The sequence below is a fragment of the Haliotis asinina genome, chromosome 12, assembly GCF_037392515.1.
Source record: "Haliotis asinina isolate JCU_RB_2024 chromosome 12, JCU_Hal_asi_v2, whole genome shotgun sequence".
Taxonomy (NCBI): Eukaryota; Metazoa; Mollusca; class Gastropoda; order Lepetellida; family Haliotidae; genus Haliotis; species Haliotis asinina.
Window position 1 is genome coordinate 20,267,660 of NC_090291.1, and position 15,079 is coordinate 20,282,738.

Below are 15,079 nucleotides of genomic sequence, written 5' to 3' on the forward strand. Positions count from 1 at the left end.
TATGGATGAGAACGCACAAAAACTAATATAATTCACTGCTGACATAAGTTTGTTCTCACCTGACATAGCATCCATTGAATTTTCCTTGCAGTCTTGTGCTTTATGTGAGGATGAGCCACAGTTGTAGCAGCCCTGAGGTTTGTGTTTGACATGGGCGCCAGGGTTGCCTTGACCATGGTGGAGGTTCCCATACAAGCTCTGGACCAAGTGGGGAGCCGCCATGGCTGGATGCATTTGAGGAAATGCTGGATGGTTGACATACATTTCATGATTTAGTCCATTAGGATAGGCAGGTGGAGGGACATGGTGCCCATAGGTGGGCATGTTGGAGAAGGGTGGAATCATGCCATTTTGGTAGAGGCTTGCTTGCATGTAGTACGGATACGGTGGTAGGACATTGTACTGAGGCTGATAGTTAGTAGAGGAGGGGGTGCCGCTGTTGCAGTTGCAGCCACATGAACTACACTGAGCGTGAGTGGTAGTGGTTACTGTCTGGGGTGTGGCTGAGAATGTTGACGTTGCAGTTGAGAATGTGATAGTTGTGGAAGCAGTGCTCTGACTCCCATTGTGAATCATCTGAAGAGGTGAGTCACTGCCAGAATGACCAGATTCTGGTGGAGTCCCAGATGGGTTGGGCATAGGAACAGGGACACCATTAGCAGGTTTCACACTGATGTTAGCTGGACCAGCAGTGTGGCCTGCTGGAATAGACTGGGGGGATCCCCCTTGTGAAACAGTCACAGATGTGGCACTGTTAACATTGGTAAGCACAGATCTTGGGCCATGCAGAGGTACCATTGGGCCTCGCTGACATAACGACATATTATACGGTTGCAAAATCCTTTGAGAACTGACGGCCTCACTGTTAGCACTATATGTTTGATTGGTAATTGTATTGTTGTTCAGATTCAATGGCATCACACTTGTGGTCATAGGAATGTCTGGGCGCACAGCAGGGTAGTACATCATCATATGCGGTTGTTGCTTGATGTGACCTTCTTGTGGCATGTTGATGACATTCTTATTATGTAGAGCTAAGTTTGTGTGTGCTGGAGCTGGCTTGACGTAGGGACGAAGGATGGAGGGAAAGACAGCATGGCGCGGAGCGAAGCCTGAGGATGTCCCCGGACTAGGATTAGGGTCCGACTGATACCCATTGTGTGTAGCCATAGCAGCATTTGCAGCAAGGGCCTGGTCAGGCTTGCCATCAGGGTATACGTTGTGGGGTGAGGGCTGTCTCACCAGACCACCCTTCATCTCTTCAGAGAAAGGACCTCCTGACCTTGGTGGAAGTAAGCCAGGGCGATTGGGATACATTCTTCTTTTACCATCTGCTCGCAAATTATCAAACTCGCTACCATTGGGCTTGTCTGCAAAGAATGTTATAAAACATTCCATGAAACATATAAAATTATCTAAATGAATATAATAACAATGTAAACATACTTCTTCAAGATCTTTTACAAATAACCAATTTTTTCCATAGTTTAATTTTTCTTTTCTTCAGGAAACTGAGGATTGAGAATTAACATGTTGATTACTATGTGAAAACTTACTTCATGGAATGTGAAGTAATTGCCAGTAACACCACCAACCTTTGTCATTGTCATCTGATCCAGAGCTGTCTGTCTTCTGTCTTTGTCTTATATTACACATCTGTGTTGGACTAGGAGGTGCACTAGATACCTCTGAGTCTGACCCACCCGCATCTGGCTGGGGAGGGGGTACAACCGGGGCAGGTGAATGGGTCACGTAGATGGTGCCTGTTAAAAAAGGGATGGGTACAATTGGGGGAGCATGGGCTGTGGGCCAGGGCATGTTATTGGGCGAAGCAGGCGATAAGGTGCCACTGGAACCATCCACCACACCATTCAATGAAGGATTTGCTTTCTCTCTGAAACAAAAGCAAAACTAAACATATAAATTCACCAAAATACTACATATAGATATTGGCATATAACAATGAATGATTGGTAAGGATACTTCTTGAAATAACAAAACTGACAAGTTCAAAAAATATTTAAAGAATTTTATATTTACTGAACCAGTGCAAGCCACTGACATCATCCTCTTTTTCTGTTATTTGTTCTTATGATATGAATACGTTAATAAAAATCAATTATTGGCTGGGAAGGCTAGTTTGTGAAAATTATATTTTCTCAAAATATCTGTAGTGCTGATGCTTTTAGCCTTTCAACTAAGTTTACATTTTCACTATTGACCTTACACACAAAGTTTGGTTTAACATAATTTGATCACAATTACCTGTTGATAGTCTCCAGTTTAGACTTGAGAGTATTCTGGGCTTCCTTTGGTAAACCAGCTTTCATCAAGTCTTCTGAAGATTGGGACTTCAGCTGAGAAATAGCATATAAGCATATGAACGATAATGAAACGCCTTTATTACTACAGAAATGTCTGAAAGGGAGAATGGGTTATTTTTTTGCAAAAGATAATGGTACATTCGTAACTTAGTTATTATCAGTTTTCATCTGGGTGACTGACTACCTACAAACAACTTCTAACACAACACAAACATTCAGTTATGAGAAGATACATATAGTTAAGAAAATTTGTCAGACAATGACAAGCACTGGAAGGCTGTTGATGACTGTACCTGTTTGAGAGTGAGTTTCCCAAGTAAGTCTGAGTACTGATCAAGGTTGAGGAGTTTCAGCAGCTGAACTGTCTCCATGCACATGTCCGAGCTTTGGTTAGGGGATGTGGATCGGCTGTTGAGGGGGGACCCATTTGTTGAGGAAGGGGAAGAGTGAGATGGAGAGTCTACATGATGGGAGACAACTCCATGGGGACAAACATGCCTGAAAGATGTGAAAGAGAATTACATTTCAATTCAATTTCTATGTAACTGCAGAAAACTGGATTTGTATAAGATATTCATGTGTTAAATACACTGGCTACTTAGTTCATCACTATAAGGTATATGAGATTTCCAGCCAATGCAGTTTTCCATAACATGGTGGAAGTGAAGATCAATTAATAGGTTAAAGAGGATTCTTCTTGCATTTCAGAATAGAATAGATGTGTTTTATGTCACTCAACTGTATGAAGTATCCTGTATAACAGGATATTTATGTAGTGCACATATCCACACAACTAACATTTGCACAAAGTGCAGGGGTGTTCCCTTGATCAACGGATGTCTTCTTGTGTTCTTATTCTAACGGCTTCAACAAAAAGTGAAATAGAAAGAATGTGCACAGGGTGAAATAAAACAGTAGTCTAATCCTAAAACACTGCAGGCATTTTGAAACACAAGTGCCTACCTTTGGTTGTTGGGGACAGGGAGATAGTCAGAAGAGTTACATCTCGCCAACCTCGGGTCTAAAGGAACTGGAATAGTCACATCAAAACACCATGTCAAACTGTTGAAGTGTGCATACAACACATAGATACATTCACAATTATCACAAATATTTCAAGATGAATAGGCGTGACACTCTCATATTTGAACATTATTAATGTTTCCAAGAAATATTTGTTGGTAGTAATAGAGATAAGACTTTGTATATTTACTCAAAATGTTCATAATGTGAACTGTAAGCGATGAAAAACATACAAAATTCTGTGGAGCATAAACAAAGAAAGATGGCGACAGCAAGGAAAGATCAAGCCAGAACCCAACAGAATGAAAGCTTGCAACTGACTTCACCAATATTAATCTTCCCAGGAAATTTTCAAAATACATTACAGAGATTACGGCTTCATGGATAAAAGCTTTTGTTACTGAAATATTTGTTGGACACTTATTTCTCCTTATCATACATCCTCCCGCAGAAAACACAAAACTTGTAAAGGATGAAAAATATCACAGTATTTTCTGGTGGTATTCCGATGGTTGAAAATAATCAACTGATAGAAAGGAGGATTAAAGATCATTATCATTATCAATTGTAAAAAACATATTTCTGATTATACTGAATTTTGTAGGTTTGGTACAACACACATGTTCAGTACAAGTCCTCCGATAATGGATAATGGATTTGGTTTCCGATTCCCAACACCAGTATTTCTAAGTATTTGACTTCATGCATGCAGAACATGGCCTATCAATATACATACACTTACGTCTGTACCATCCAATAAATATTCCAAAGAATAAATGAATACCACAGTAAATGTATTGACATCAAACCATTAGTTTAACAGTCAAATGCAAAACCAATAGAACCCCTTGCGAAATGCTTTCGAACATGCCAGTAACCTTAACACCAAAGCCTCGTAGCTAAGATAATCCCCCTGAGGCTTACCAAGAAAATTTTGAGGATAAGGATGCAGTTGCGAGTTGCATACTGTCAAGGATTTCAGTGGAAATGGAGGTATCATCTGCTCCCCGTCTACAAAACAATGGAACCAAGTGTCATAGAAACAAACACCTTAGCAGACAACAAATGTGGCCATACAACATTTACAAAACTGAATAAAACTGTGCAAGAAACAAGAAGGTGGAGGTGGTAGGAGGGTTGGGGGGGGGGGGGGGGGGGGGGGGGGTGTGATCTGGAATGTTTTGAAGTCCAGTGGCTGGTGACACAGATGCCTTTGAACCGAAGTGACCATAACTGCAATGATTCAGCATAGGCTTTCAGCAGAGCACCAACATCGCTTTGTGGAGCAGGTATCTGGGTTGTTTCACAAACCTCTCAAAGCACTACGACTATCATAAGTCAGTGTTACAGCATAGGGATGTAGGAATACTACGAGAAAAATTATGACAATTTAGGCATAGAGCTTTGTGAAATACAGCATTAGTAGGCAATATTTCAGCTATACAAAAACCTAGAGCAGAAATGGCCAGTGGTTGATAGGGTGAATATTACAACTTAACAGCATTTCAGTTATCGTGGCATGTCACCATATGTCAGGAATCTTGCATTCTTAGCACTTTGGTGAAACATGTCAAAACTGATGTACTGATAAAGAAAATCAGGACAATTCAGGATTCAAACCCACTATCCTAGATTTCTGTACATCTGTGCACAATCTCATTCAAATAAATCTTGGTCTTCGCTATTCCTATGCCATGGCCTGAGGACATACCATTACAGATCTGGGAAGACAAACCTTTCCTCACAGTAGCTAATGGGATGCTTACCAGTTTGCAAAAGTGACAGTCAGGATGTGTATTCTAGTAACTAAATATCTAAACGATCAACACTGGTTGTATATCTGATTTTATCAAATTCATCAATTTCTCACTTCAAAGGGGTTAACATTTGAAAGGGAAGATGTCAACAAAGCTGTCGGAAAGACTGCAATACAATCTCAGCAGTTGTGTGACATGCAGCTAATCCCTTTTTCAAATTCAAAAGAAAAACTAAGTCAAAACATTGGGTTGTGGGGTGTGGGTGTGTGTGTAAGGGGGCGGCGGAGGAGAGGGATAGAGAAACCAGCAATGGGCTTCACACATTGTACCCTTGCAAAGATTCAGACTCAGGTTTTTGGTCTGTGATGAGCTATCACTTTAAACACTAGGCTACCCTACAGCCCATGATTCTTAACAGTTACCATCAGTACATAATACTTGTGTGTATACTTAAAACCATACATCAGATTAAATAACCCCAATGGCCACCACTTGACTCTTGTTATAGTCTTCCCTGACAACATATATTAGATACAGGGGTGTTTCCTCAAACAGAATCCACTCACAGGTGAAAGCCAGGCATTCCCATTGTGTGCATGTATTACAGGAAGTGTGCAGCAAATTGATTCAGATCATAAAAATTAACATAGACAGTAACAGTGCTATATTTTCAACAAGAATAATTCCCTATAACTTTGTTTCTTCTTATTGAAATATTCATTACCTGTATTTACAGACATAGGGGATAGGGGCACACCACAGCCAACACGAGGTGGTGCAGGGGGCAGAACTTGCTCTTGTTGACCTTGTTGAAGTTGAATGCCTCCCTTGAAGAACTCAACAACTTGATCATGCTTCAGAATAACAGGCTGTCTGACAAGTAGGCTGCAATGAGAAAACCATTTTTGTCAGTACATTATAAAAACATTTGCATTAACTAGCTCAAATGGCACATTCTTTTCCTCACTCTTAATGTCAATATGCTAGGAGCTGAACCTAGTTCAGAGACGGAGAGAAAGCATACAACTTTACAAGACTTGTGTTTTAGGATAATATTTAAAGTCGCAGAATGTAATATGAACATCTTATCTTTGAATGGGATGCATCATCTTTCTGAGCTGCTGACACATTGAAAGCCATGTCACAGAAAGAAACCTAATATCCTACCAGTGTTCTGACTAAAATCTTCATGGTCATTTAAGTCTTTAATTTACACACACATACCTGATGTAGTTTGTCAGAGTCCTAGCCAGCTCCTCCTTGTGTTGGTGGTGGTGATGGTGATCTGAAACAGCAGTAAGGTTACACGTAATAGTTATGATAGGATTCTATACAACAGTCAGTGAGTTAAGTCTTACGCCATTCTTAGAAATATTCTCGGAACATCTCGGCGGGGTACACCAGAGATGGGCTTCACATATGGTACCCATGTGGGGAATCGAACTCTGGTCTTCTGATGTGGAGCCCTCCATTACATAATACCATAATGCATACAAAGGCACATCCAAACAACAAGACACAGTCATCAATATCCCCCGTACTACCTCTGATTTCAGTCGAAGCAAAACTTGTTGCCATGGAAATACTAAAAATATTAATGTAATATTTAGAATTCCAAAACTATCAAAAGACACCAGTATACCACTAGACAAATCTATGTCAAGTTTGGTGAAGAAATATTTAACAGTTTTAGCGTTCTGTTCCAGAAAAGATAAATGTGCACAGACGGATGGACGTGGTGCATTTTAATACACACACACCCGCCCCTGCAAAACGAGGATAATAAGTGACATTTGTTTAAGCTCAGTTATAACAGAAGATTTGTTTTACGCTGCAGTCAGTAATATTCTAGCTATATGCAGTGGTCTGTAAATAACTGAGTCTGAACCAGACAATCCAGTGACCACATCGAGCATGTGCACTGATCGATGCATCTGGTATATGATGACGTGTCAACCAAGACAACCCAATCCCATTAGTCAAACATGGGTTGCTAAAGACAAATTCTAACCCAGACCCTCATGGGTGCAGTATAGTGAAACCCACAAGCATGGCATGGTTCTGGTAAACAAGGAAATATGATTTTACATGGCAACCAACTCTACGAATATGAAGATTAAGTATGAATCTTACAGTGATTTGAAAAGGCTGATTTCCATTCTCTTTTTTGAAGTTCAACTTCATCAGGAAAAAGCCTTAACAACTGCAAAGAAAAGGAATGTATGAAATATTAAAGAAAGACAGCAATTTCAGTTAATTAGTAGTCCACACATATATTGCAACATTCAGATAACTAACTATATGAGATACCTTAAAATACCAAATTGCTTCATTTTGGACTTGCCCATGTTCAGTGTGGCCTCGATACTCTAGGCAATTCTTGGTTCTTTCAAATCATAGCATTTTGATCAGTGACAACTATCAAATTATTTCTAAACTGCACAAGTAAACTTTCACTGAATTCTGGAACTGAGTGAATTAATAAGTGAATCATGAGTCCACATTTAACTGCACCTTCACAGCGCTAACTGTGGTCGCTTCTGACCGGCCAACATAGATCAAATTCAACATATTTCATATTGATATAAAGCGCCATACTTACTCGAATGTGGAAATCGTGCATGTCCCGTATTGTCTTGGTGAGTTCAAACACACTGCCATTTGACCAGTTAACCTGTAGGCACATTAACACTTAATTACTGACTTCCATAAATTATACCTGACGGAGCAGTTAGACATTGATTATTTATTAAGGAAATACAGCAAACACACCACAAACATCTAAACAATCAAAAGAAGGAACCAATCTCATACGTGAAGCATAAAGAAAAAGGAATATAACACTACTCACATGGACCTTGAACTCAAATTTCTTTCCAGATTGCTTGCGTGGGGTGAACTCTTTCACCTCTATGTTGCAAATGGAGTCTGTAAATAAAAAAAATATTATCTATGAATGAAGTGCGGGACAATTCAATGTGTAATAATGCAACACAAAACTCAATGTTGTCCCTTCCTTTTCCAAATAACCTGTTTTTCATGATACCACCATCTAATTCTCATGTAACTAGCAACTTATTAAAGATACACACTGGAAGTCTTCTATACTGAGTGGTCCATTTGCAATGCAGGATCTGATGATCAAACTTCCCCACTTACCTATTATAACCCCTGTTAAGGAAACAGTGTGCAATCAATCATCATTATGAAACTCAAGCTTCTTTCAATACTAGGTGAACAGCAACATAACCATTTCATCTTACCAGGTACCCATTCACTGTTAGTTAAAAATAGGCTTATTTCACTGACACTCATCTGCAATGTGTCATTACATGTTATATGAGCTTTAGTGTAGGGAATCCCAAGACACTGTCAAGAAGTCAAACTTGGTGAAATGCAGATGAAATTATCACTTTGTTGGTAAACACAGGCTCATTGAACTATTTTCAGCTAAGTATATTCTAATGATGCATCATGCTGGGAATCTATTAAATGGTAAGCTACCTTGCTGCTCCCTCAGCCTTGCTTCAACCGTTTCCACTGAACTTGGCTCTTCAAAGAGGTTGCATGCTTCAGTGTTCTGGAAGAAAATGAAGCTGTCTTTGTTATCCTGGTTACAAGAAAATAATATTAAAACTCAGTCTTTGAATAATCTGCACCATTCAAGGCAAAATACAACTAACTCTTGCATACCATGAAACAGGTCTATGCTAAACCCTCTTCTCTTTTCTAAACAGGTTTATCCTTGTTCAAGTCTTTCAGCATCTTAGGCTATTTGTCAGCTATAAAATGCACAGTTTTACTGCAAAGCTTAATGTCCCAACAATTTATGAACTGGGGGCTTGGGTTAGTGCTTTAGGTACAGACTGACATCCCAAGCTTTATCGAATGTCATCATAAAGATAGGAAAGCCTAGAATTCATCACTGAAAGCTAAGAGGATGAACTAATCTCTGTGGTGACTCAAGATTCTGGTGCAATATAAAGCCAGATTCTATTGATCTGCAAACAAAATGAAAATTAATTAATTTGGTGTAGCTATAATGTACTACACTGCATCACTAAAAGGGATCATCTTAAACATGTGAATGTTTGCTGTAAATGATAAACCATTTATGGATCAAAACATCATCAGAATTCTACATCCAATATCCCCACTCAGATAATTGTACACCAAGCAAGGGTAACAGGAAATGTATTGTACCCATTCTATGGCATGTCAACATTGTACAGAAATTCATCTTAATTTTCTCATAGTTACTAACGGGAAGCCATGATCATTTAAAGCATTGAAATTTTAACTGTTTACCAACAAATATAAATATATTCTAAATCCATTTCGAAACTTAACAAAACCTTCCTATTTCATAATCCTATAAGCCTATGTCACTTTTATTACTGACTACAACAACGAATAAAAAACAACCCTTTTGGGGGCCATGATATTGTTTTGGATTCTGGAATTCAGGTGCTACGGCGGTTGCTCAATAACAAAGAAGACATGTGATAACAGTCACCTGACAAAGGGGCACAGAAAAGCCCAGAAATTGTTGTGTTTAAAATAAAGATATTGACATCAATAATTTTTGTCTTACACAACATTTCATGACTCTTAGTCATAACACAAAATATTTAACAACAAAATATTATGAATGTCAACACAACACAAACAAGATTTCAAGGCTTTTCCTTTATCAGCAAAGAGTAATAATGTTCAAACACAGTATGTAATGGAGATAAAAATATAAAATACACAAGAATACATCCATTTTGTTCAGGGCTGATGTCATTTTGTGGCCCCTAGATACATATCATAGCAAAAAAGTACAAACATGACGACAGGTAGTAACGATATCCTATTACTTCAGTATGAATGAGATGTCAAGAGTTGATTAGAGAACCCTAAATCAGAAAATGCACTTGATGTACACAACATCCAAACATTTATAATCTCCAAGGTATCAAATAAGCATGGTTATGAAAATGTATGTCAACTCCCAAAAGGCTTATAGGAATTTCCTGATTTAGGTGTGATTACATGATATTTTGTTTAGTACGTAACTTCTTCCTCATATCCTGGCGTAATGGGTTTTCGATCAGATAACTATAAAACGTTTCGTGAAGGAAAAATATATACAATCTTTTAATATCGTATGGCCTACCTTCAGACAAGATTAAGTTAATTTCACATTCACATGCATATCATGCATTTTCTATCGTTAATCCGCCACTGCTGTCGAAGCAATCTCAATGTTTTGCCGAACGTGACGTCATACGTTTTCGATCCTTTCATTGGCTGAATATTTTTAGCAATGTTATGATAGTATGGCATGTCCATTGTATCAAAAAACTGCACTGTACTGTCAAACATTTCAAATTGCTGAAATAATAAAGAATTTTCCTTTCCAAATTTCTCTAAAACAGTCTTAAGTGTAGCCAGGAATAAAACACCTGCGGCAGTAGATTTCCCATGTCATTTATCGTGGTGAGTACCATATGAAACGGAATGCCCTAGCATTCTCCGTCCAACTACTACACAGCCTTATTATCACTATCTATCTATCTATCACTATCACTATTATCACCTCATAATTACTGTCGGTAACTGGCCTTTTTTCGTTGATAGCCTTATTTTAGACAAAATAATATAAATGGCACCAGTGTCTGTTTGGAAATGAATTTTGCAATTCATTGCCGATTTTACGTAATCTATTTTGCGATTTTGGCGTACCTTAAAAATAAATCGATCAGTGTGGTCACATGACTAGTAATGTGATCTTGTAAGGTAGTATGCAAAGCAGGCAGGTGAAACATTAATGGCATCTTTGGAGTAAAGATTCAGGATTTTTATGCATTGTTCATTGGGGAAGATAGTGCATTAATGATTCCCGCGTTAATCTTTAGTTGATTTTATACTGTTGTTGACGCATGAGACTTTGATTCACAGTATATTTATGTCTAACCAATAGCAGGGATCCATTTCCCGTGCTGTTGACATGCAGGTTGCTGCTCATGGATTTTCCCGCATTATTACGTTATAAATGGTAATCGTAATGGCCGATTGAAAACATATGACGATCAAAAACGTATGACGTCACAATACAGACAAACAGACAGACAGAAGGTTCAGGACACTTTTTGTGATTAAACAGTTTACTATTTTGTAACACACTGACATTTGTCCTGTTGCAGTAGTGCTAACAGGGAAATGGCACAGAAAATCTGATGAACTCTCTACGTGTTCAAATGATCCATTTAAGGATCACAAAGTGTTGGGAATTACTTAAAATCTCATAATTGATGACTGGCTCATTACAACTGATCAGTCATAAAAATAAACTAGTTAGTGTCATTTTTCTGTGATTATTATTGCAGGTAAGTGTAACAGGATGCAACTAGCTACTTTAATGTGATCATGGACATAAACCTTCTGGGGTCTTCAAGAAATTTTCAGTCCAGCCTTTTAAACTAGCGAAGCAAGTTTTCTAACAAACAGATACATTTTCAGAGGGTTGCAACTTCAAAGATATGTTTCACTGTCATGTGTCAAAGATTACAACAGTAGTTCCCAAATCGTTTGTGTTCAATTATGAGAAAATGTGATCTATTGTTTGGTTGTAGCAACCAATCTTGATTATTTCATTTCATCATAACACCACAAGGATCATGTGGATCGCAATAAGCCATATGTGTTTCATATCTGTATGGACGGGAAATAACATAAAACTAGACAAATGTAACAAAATATTCATTAAAAGTCCTAGGTGCAGATAAAGGATGTCTCGCAGTCATTACAAAACAAATCGACCAACTTCACAAAATCATTCTGATGGAGACAGTAAGCTGTGGAATCATGCCTTTCAGTTTCAGAATCATTCCTTAAACGGACATGATGGAGAACAGAAGTGAGAAAATACATATTTTCTCACTTCCACAAAGTAAATAGTTACGTTTTCGCAGTTTACATCTTCAAAGAAATACTTACACCAATTTTGCAACTACTGTTCATGAGACATCAGGAAATGGAGATGAGAAAATACTACAATATTGGATGTTTCAGACTGCCAGAATCACTTTTATCATCCCTGACTTCAGGAAGGTAACAGTAACACTGCTACAGAAAAATCAAACAATATACCAAAATTACAGAATACCTGATACCTTCTGCCATCTTTGATATTAAACAAGTTTACTTTTTATAAGGGTTAGGGTTAGGGTAATATTTAGGGTGACATGACACTAAACAATATAGCTGGTAGGAATCCGGTATTCAGGGATGAGAATGGAAATTTTCATTTACAGCTGAAAACTAGTTGGGATCTGGGGGCCATTGGCCCCCAGCCAGGTCCAGGGCGGAGCCTGGTCGGGGGCCCAGGGGGCCCCCGGAAGCTCCTAGGATTTTGCCATTTTACACACTAAATATGGCTTCTAAAATCAATATTAACACTGTATATATATTTAGACGTTTCAGAAAAATGACCCTGGGGATGTAAAAAAACGCGGATTTCCGCGGATCCGCGGAAATTTCTCATCCCTGGGTATTCTGTAGGCGCCAATCAGAGCTGTGGATTGCAAAATAATATATAGTTCATGTGTGCGAACAGATTAAGTTACTCCATTGGTACATGATGGGAGAGATAAGTACTATGAAACATGACTTGTCAACTGATCAAACTGAAGGTCCATACTAAACAGCAATTTACTAGACCCTACTTTCAGTTTAGCCCTCATATATTTTTAGATTTCACTGAAACGACAGATTGTGGCATTTCCAAGAAGGCTATCAATACTGATCACTATCGATGGACATTTCATTGACATTACCTCAGCATTAAAATATTTGTCCAGGTTTCTTCAGGTTAGTCAGAAATAATTAACACAATAACTGTGGGCCTCTAGCCATCAGTCAAAATGCAAGGCAGAAAAAAATGAAATAAAACTTTTGTTCTAAACTGAGAATTACTTGAATTTGTATCTTAAATAAATTCATTGGTAATTCGAGACAACATTATAAAACTAAACAATAAAGCCTCTTCTGGTTACTATGGCCTCCTATCAATGAAATGCAAACCACCTCCTCTACGAAATGTATTATTACTAAAATAGATTTGGGAAATCTGAAGTTCAGATTTGGGAACTTTAACATACATTATTACTTCAGACTAGGAGCAGCATATCAGACTGTGCAGTCTACAGAAAATTATAAGTAATTGTTTAACCAGGCCATAAAATTTCCAAATATACTTAAAATGATCGGTTACTTAAGAGTGTGGTCTAATTAAGTGACTTCACTTGCTGAATATTGCTGAATATTGCTGAATCTCAACATGTTATGGCCAAAGAACATGAAAACTGAATAATATCTTCAATGGAGTGACAGATTTTAACATCTCCTTAAACAGTATTCCAGTTACATCACAGCATGCCTGCTTGATGTGGTACTGGAAGGAAACGCCAAAGTGACATTTCCCAGTTTGGTGAAACCAGTGGGACACACCATCCACATAGCAAGGTAATGTTTAAATCATACCATAGTTTTCTGCTGTCCCCATGGAACATAACCGTGCATAGCTAACTGCACTTTGGCACCAATGCAACCACTACAAGTGAAACATGAAGTATGATATGTAACAAAGCAAGGACCTACTTTACACCAACAGGTACTGCACATGTAGTTGACCTGTTAGATGACCTCCTGCCAATATGCTAATTACTGGGTCATGACAAACAATCTTCAATTGCCTCAATTATGAACTATAGGTCCACTAAATAATGACAGCCACGAAAACGGACAATTAAGACTGCAATGGAAACTCATTATTCATCATTCAGACCAACACAGTTAACAATGTAAAAACCATCATAACTGTTTGAAATATTGTTGGCAAGGAAAACATCATTAGTCTCTTCCAGTCTTGTGCATATTGAACATGTGATGTAAGTCAGCCAAAACAAGCATTGAGTTCCACAACTGAATTAAATCTGGGACCACTCAAGTCAAACTGAATCACTGGGATGAAGGATCATTGGATGATACAGGAACATTCAACAGTCTCACATTTTATTCTCTGGACTTAATCAAGATCCAAGTTAAGATAACAAGAATTGGTACTCATCAAATAACATTAATGACATTAAAAATTTCAGATTAGTTTGTTCACATGTTCCTTAGGCTGCACTCAGAATATTCCAGCTAAACGATAGGGGTGTCCATATAATTGTGTCCAGTCCAAAAGATCCCAACTAAGTACTGACACACACAACTGGCATACGATAACATGCACCAAATGATTAAATAACTCTAACCTCCAAGAAATACTGTAGTTAATTTCCAGTCCTATAGCATTTATCAGTACCATGTACAGTGTTGAAAACTAAGGAAGATCTTTTTCCTTGACATTAACCATTGCACATGTACAACAAAACACCTTTATGGAGTATTAACTGAAACCATTAGCAATGTCAATTAAATTAGATAAGCAAACAAAATGACTGGGTGTGTATTCAGACTGATTAGAGACAACGAGACATGAGAACAGAAACAAGTTAATCAAATCTATATAATCCAACTGCGAAGACCAATTATCAACCTATCTGGCTCAAATTAAACATCAGGTCAAACAATAAGCAAGACATGTAAAGAAAGTTCTATTGGAATTATTAACCATGTTAACAGTTGAACAAACATGCAGGCAGGGATACACTCGATGCTGGACTCACAATAGTATGACATGTGTGATGGATCTTTTTTTCAACAATGATGTAACACACCATGTCTAAATATATGCACAGTAAGTCCATTAGATACTGAGTAGTGAAAAATCAAGGACAATCTGATTCTTCCGAAAAATGAGTAAATATTACATAAACCACTCGGGATCTGTCCCAAATGAAGTGTGGAGAAGTTGGTTATGACCAGGGGTGTGTATTACTGAAATAATCAGACTGCTCGGTCTTCACCTCAGACAACCTTCAA

The 15,079-nt window shown here is 38.1% G+C and overlaps 1 protein-coding gene across 2 annotated transcripts in view; it reads right to left on the reverse strand.

Moving 5' to 3' along the window:
• Positions 1 to 15,079, reverse strand: part of LOC137258001 (zinc finger CCHC domain-containing protein 2-like) — a 186,741-nt gene that overhangs the window by 170,003 nt on the left and 1,659 nt on the right. The window contains exons 2-13 of one of the 2 annotated variants that reach the window (XM_067795530.1): positions 8,609 to 8,684; positions 7,956 to 8,032; positions 7,707 to 7,778; positions 7,238 to 7,307; positions 6,329 to 6,389; positions 5,829 to 5,989; positions 4,272 to 4,358; positions 3,288 to 3,354; positions 2,618 to 2,732; positions 2,266 to 2,357; positions 1,596 to 1,894; positions 60 to 1,370 (exon numbers count right to left, since the gene is read on the reverse strand). In XM_067795530.1, the coding sequence (XP_067651631.1) occupies positions 60 to 1,370; positions 1,596 to 1,894; positions 2,266 to 2,357; positions 2,618 to 2,732; positions 3,288 to 3,354; positions 4,272 to 4,358; positions 5,829 to 5,989; positions 6,329 to 6,389; positions 7,238 to 7,307; positions 7,707 to 7,778; positions 7,956 to 8,032; positions 8,609 to 8,684 (2,488 nt within the window). Of the gene's footprint in view, positions 1 to 59; positions 1,371 to 1,595; positions 1,895 to 2,265; positions 2,358 to 2,617; positions 2,823 to 3,287; positions 3,355 to 4,271; positions 4,359 to 5,828; positions 5,990 to 6,328; positions 6,390 to 7,237; positions 7,308 to 7,706; positions 7,779 to 7,955; positions 8,033 to 8,608; positions 8,685 to 15,079 lie in introns of both variants that reach the window. The other variant, XM_067795529.1, reaches the window with a different exon arrangement.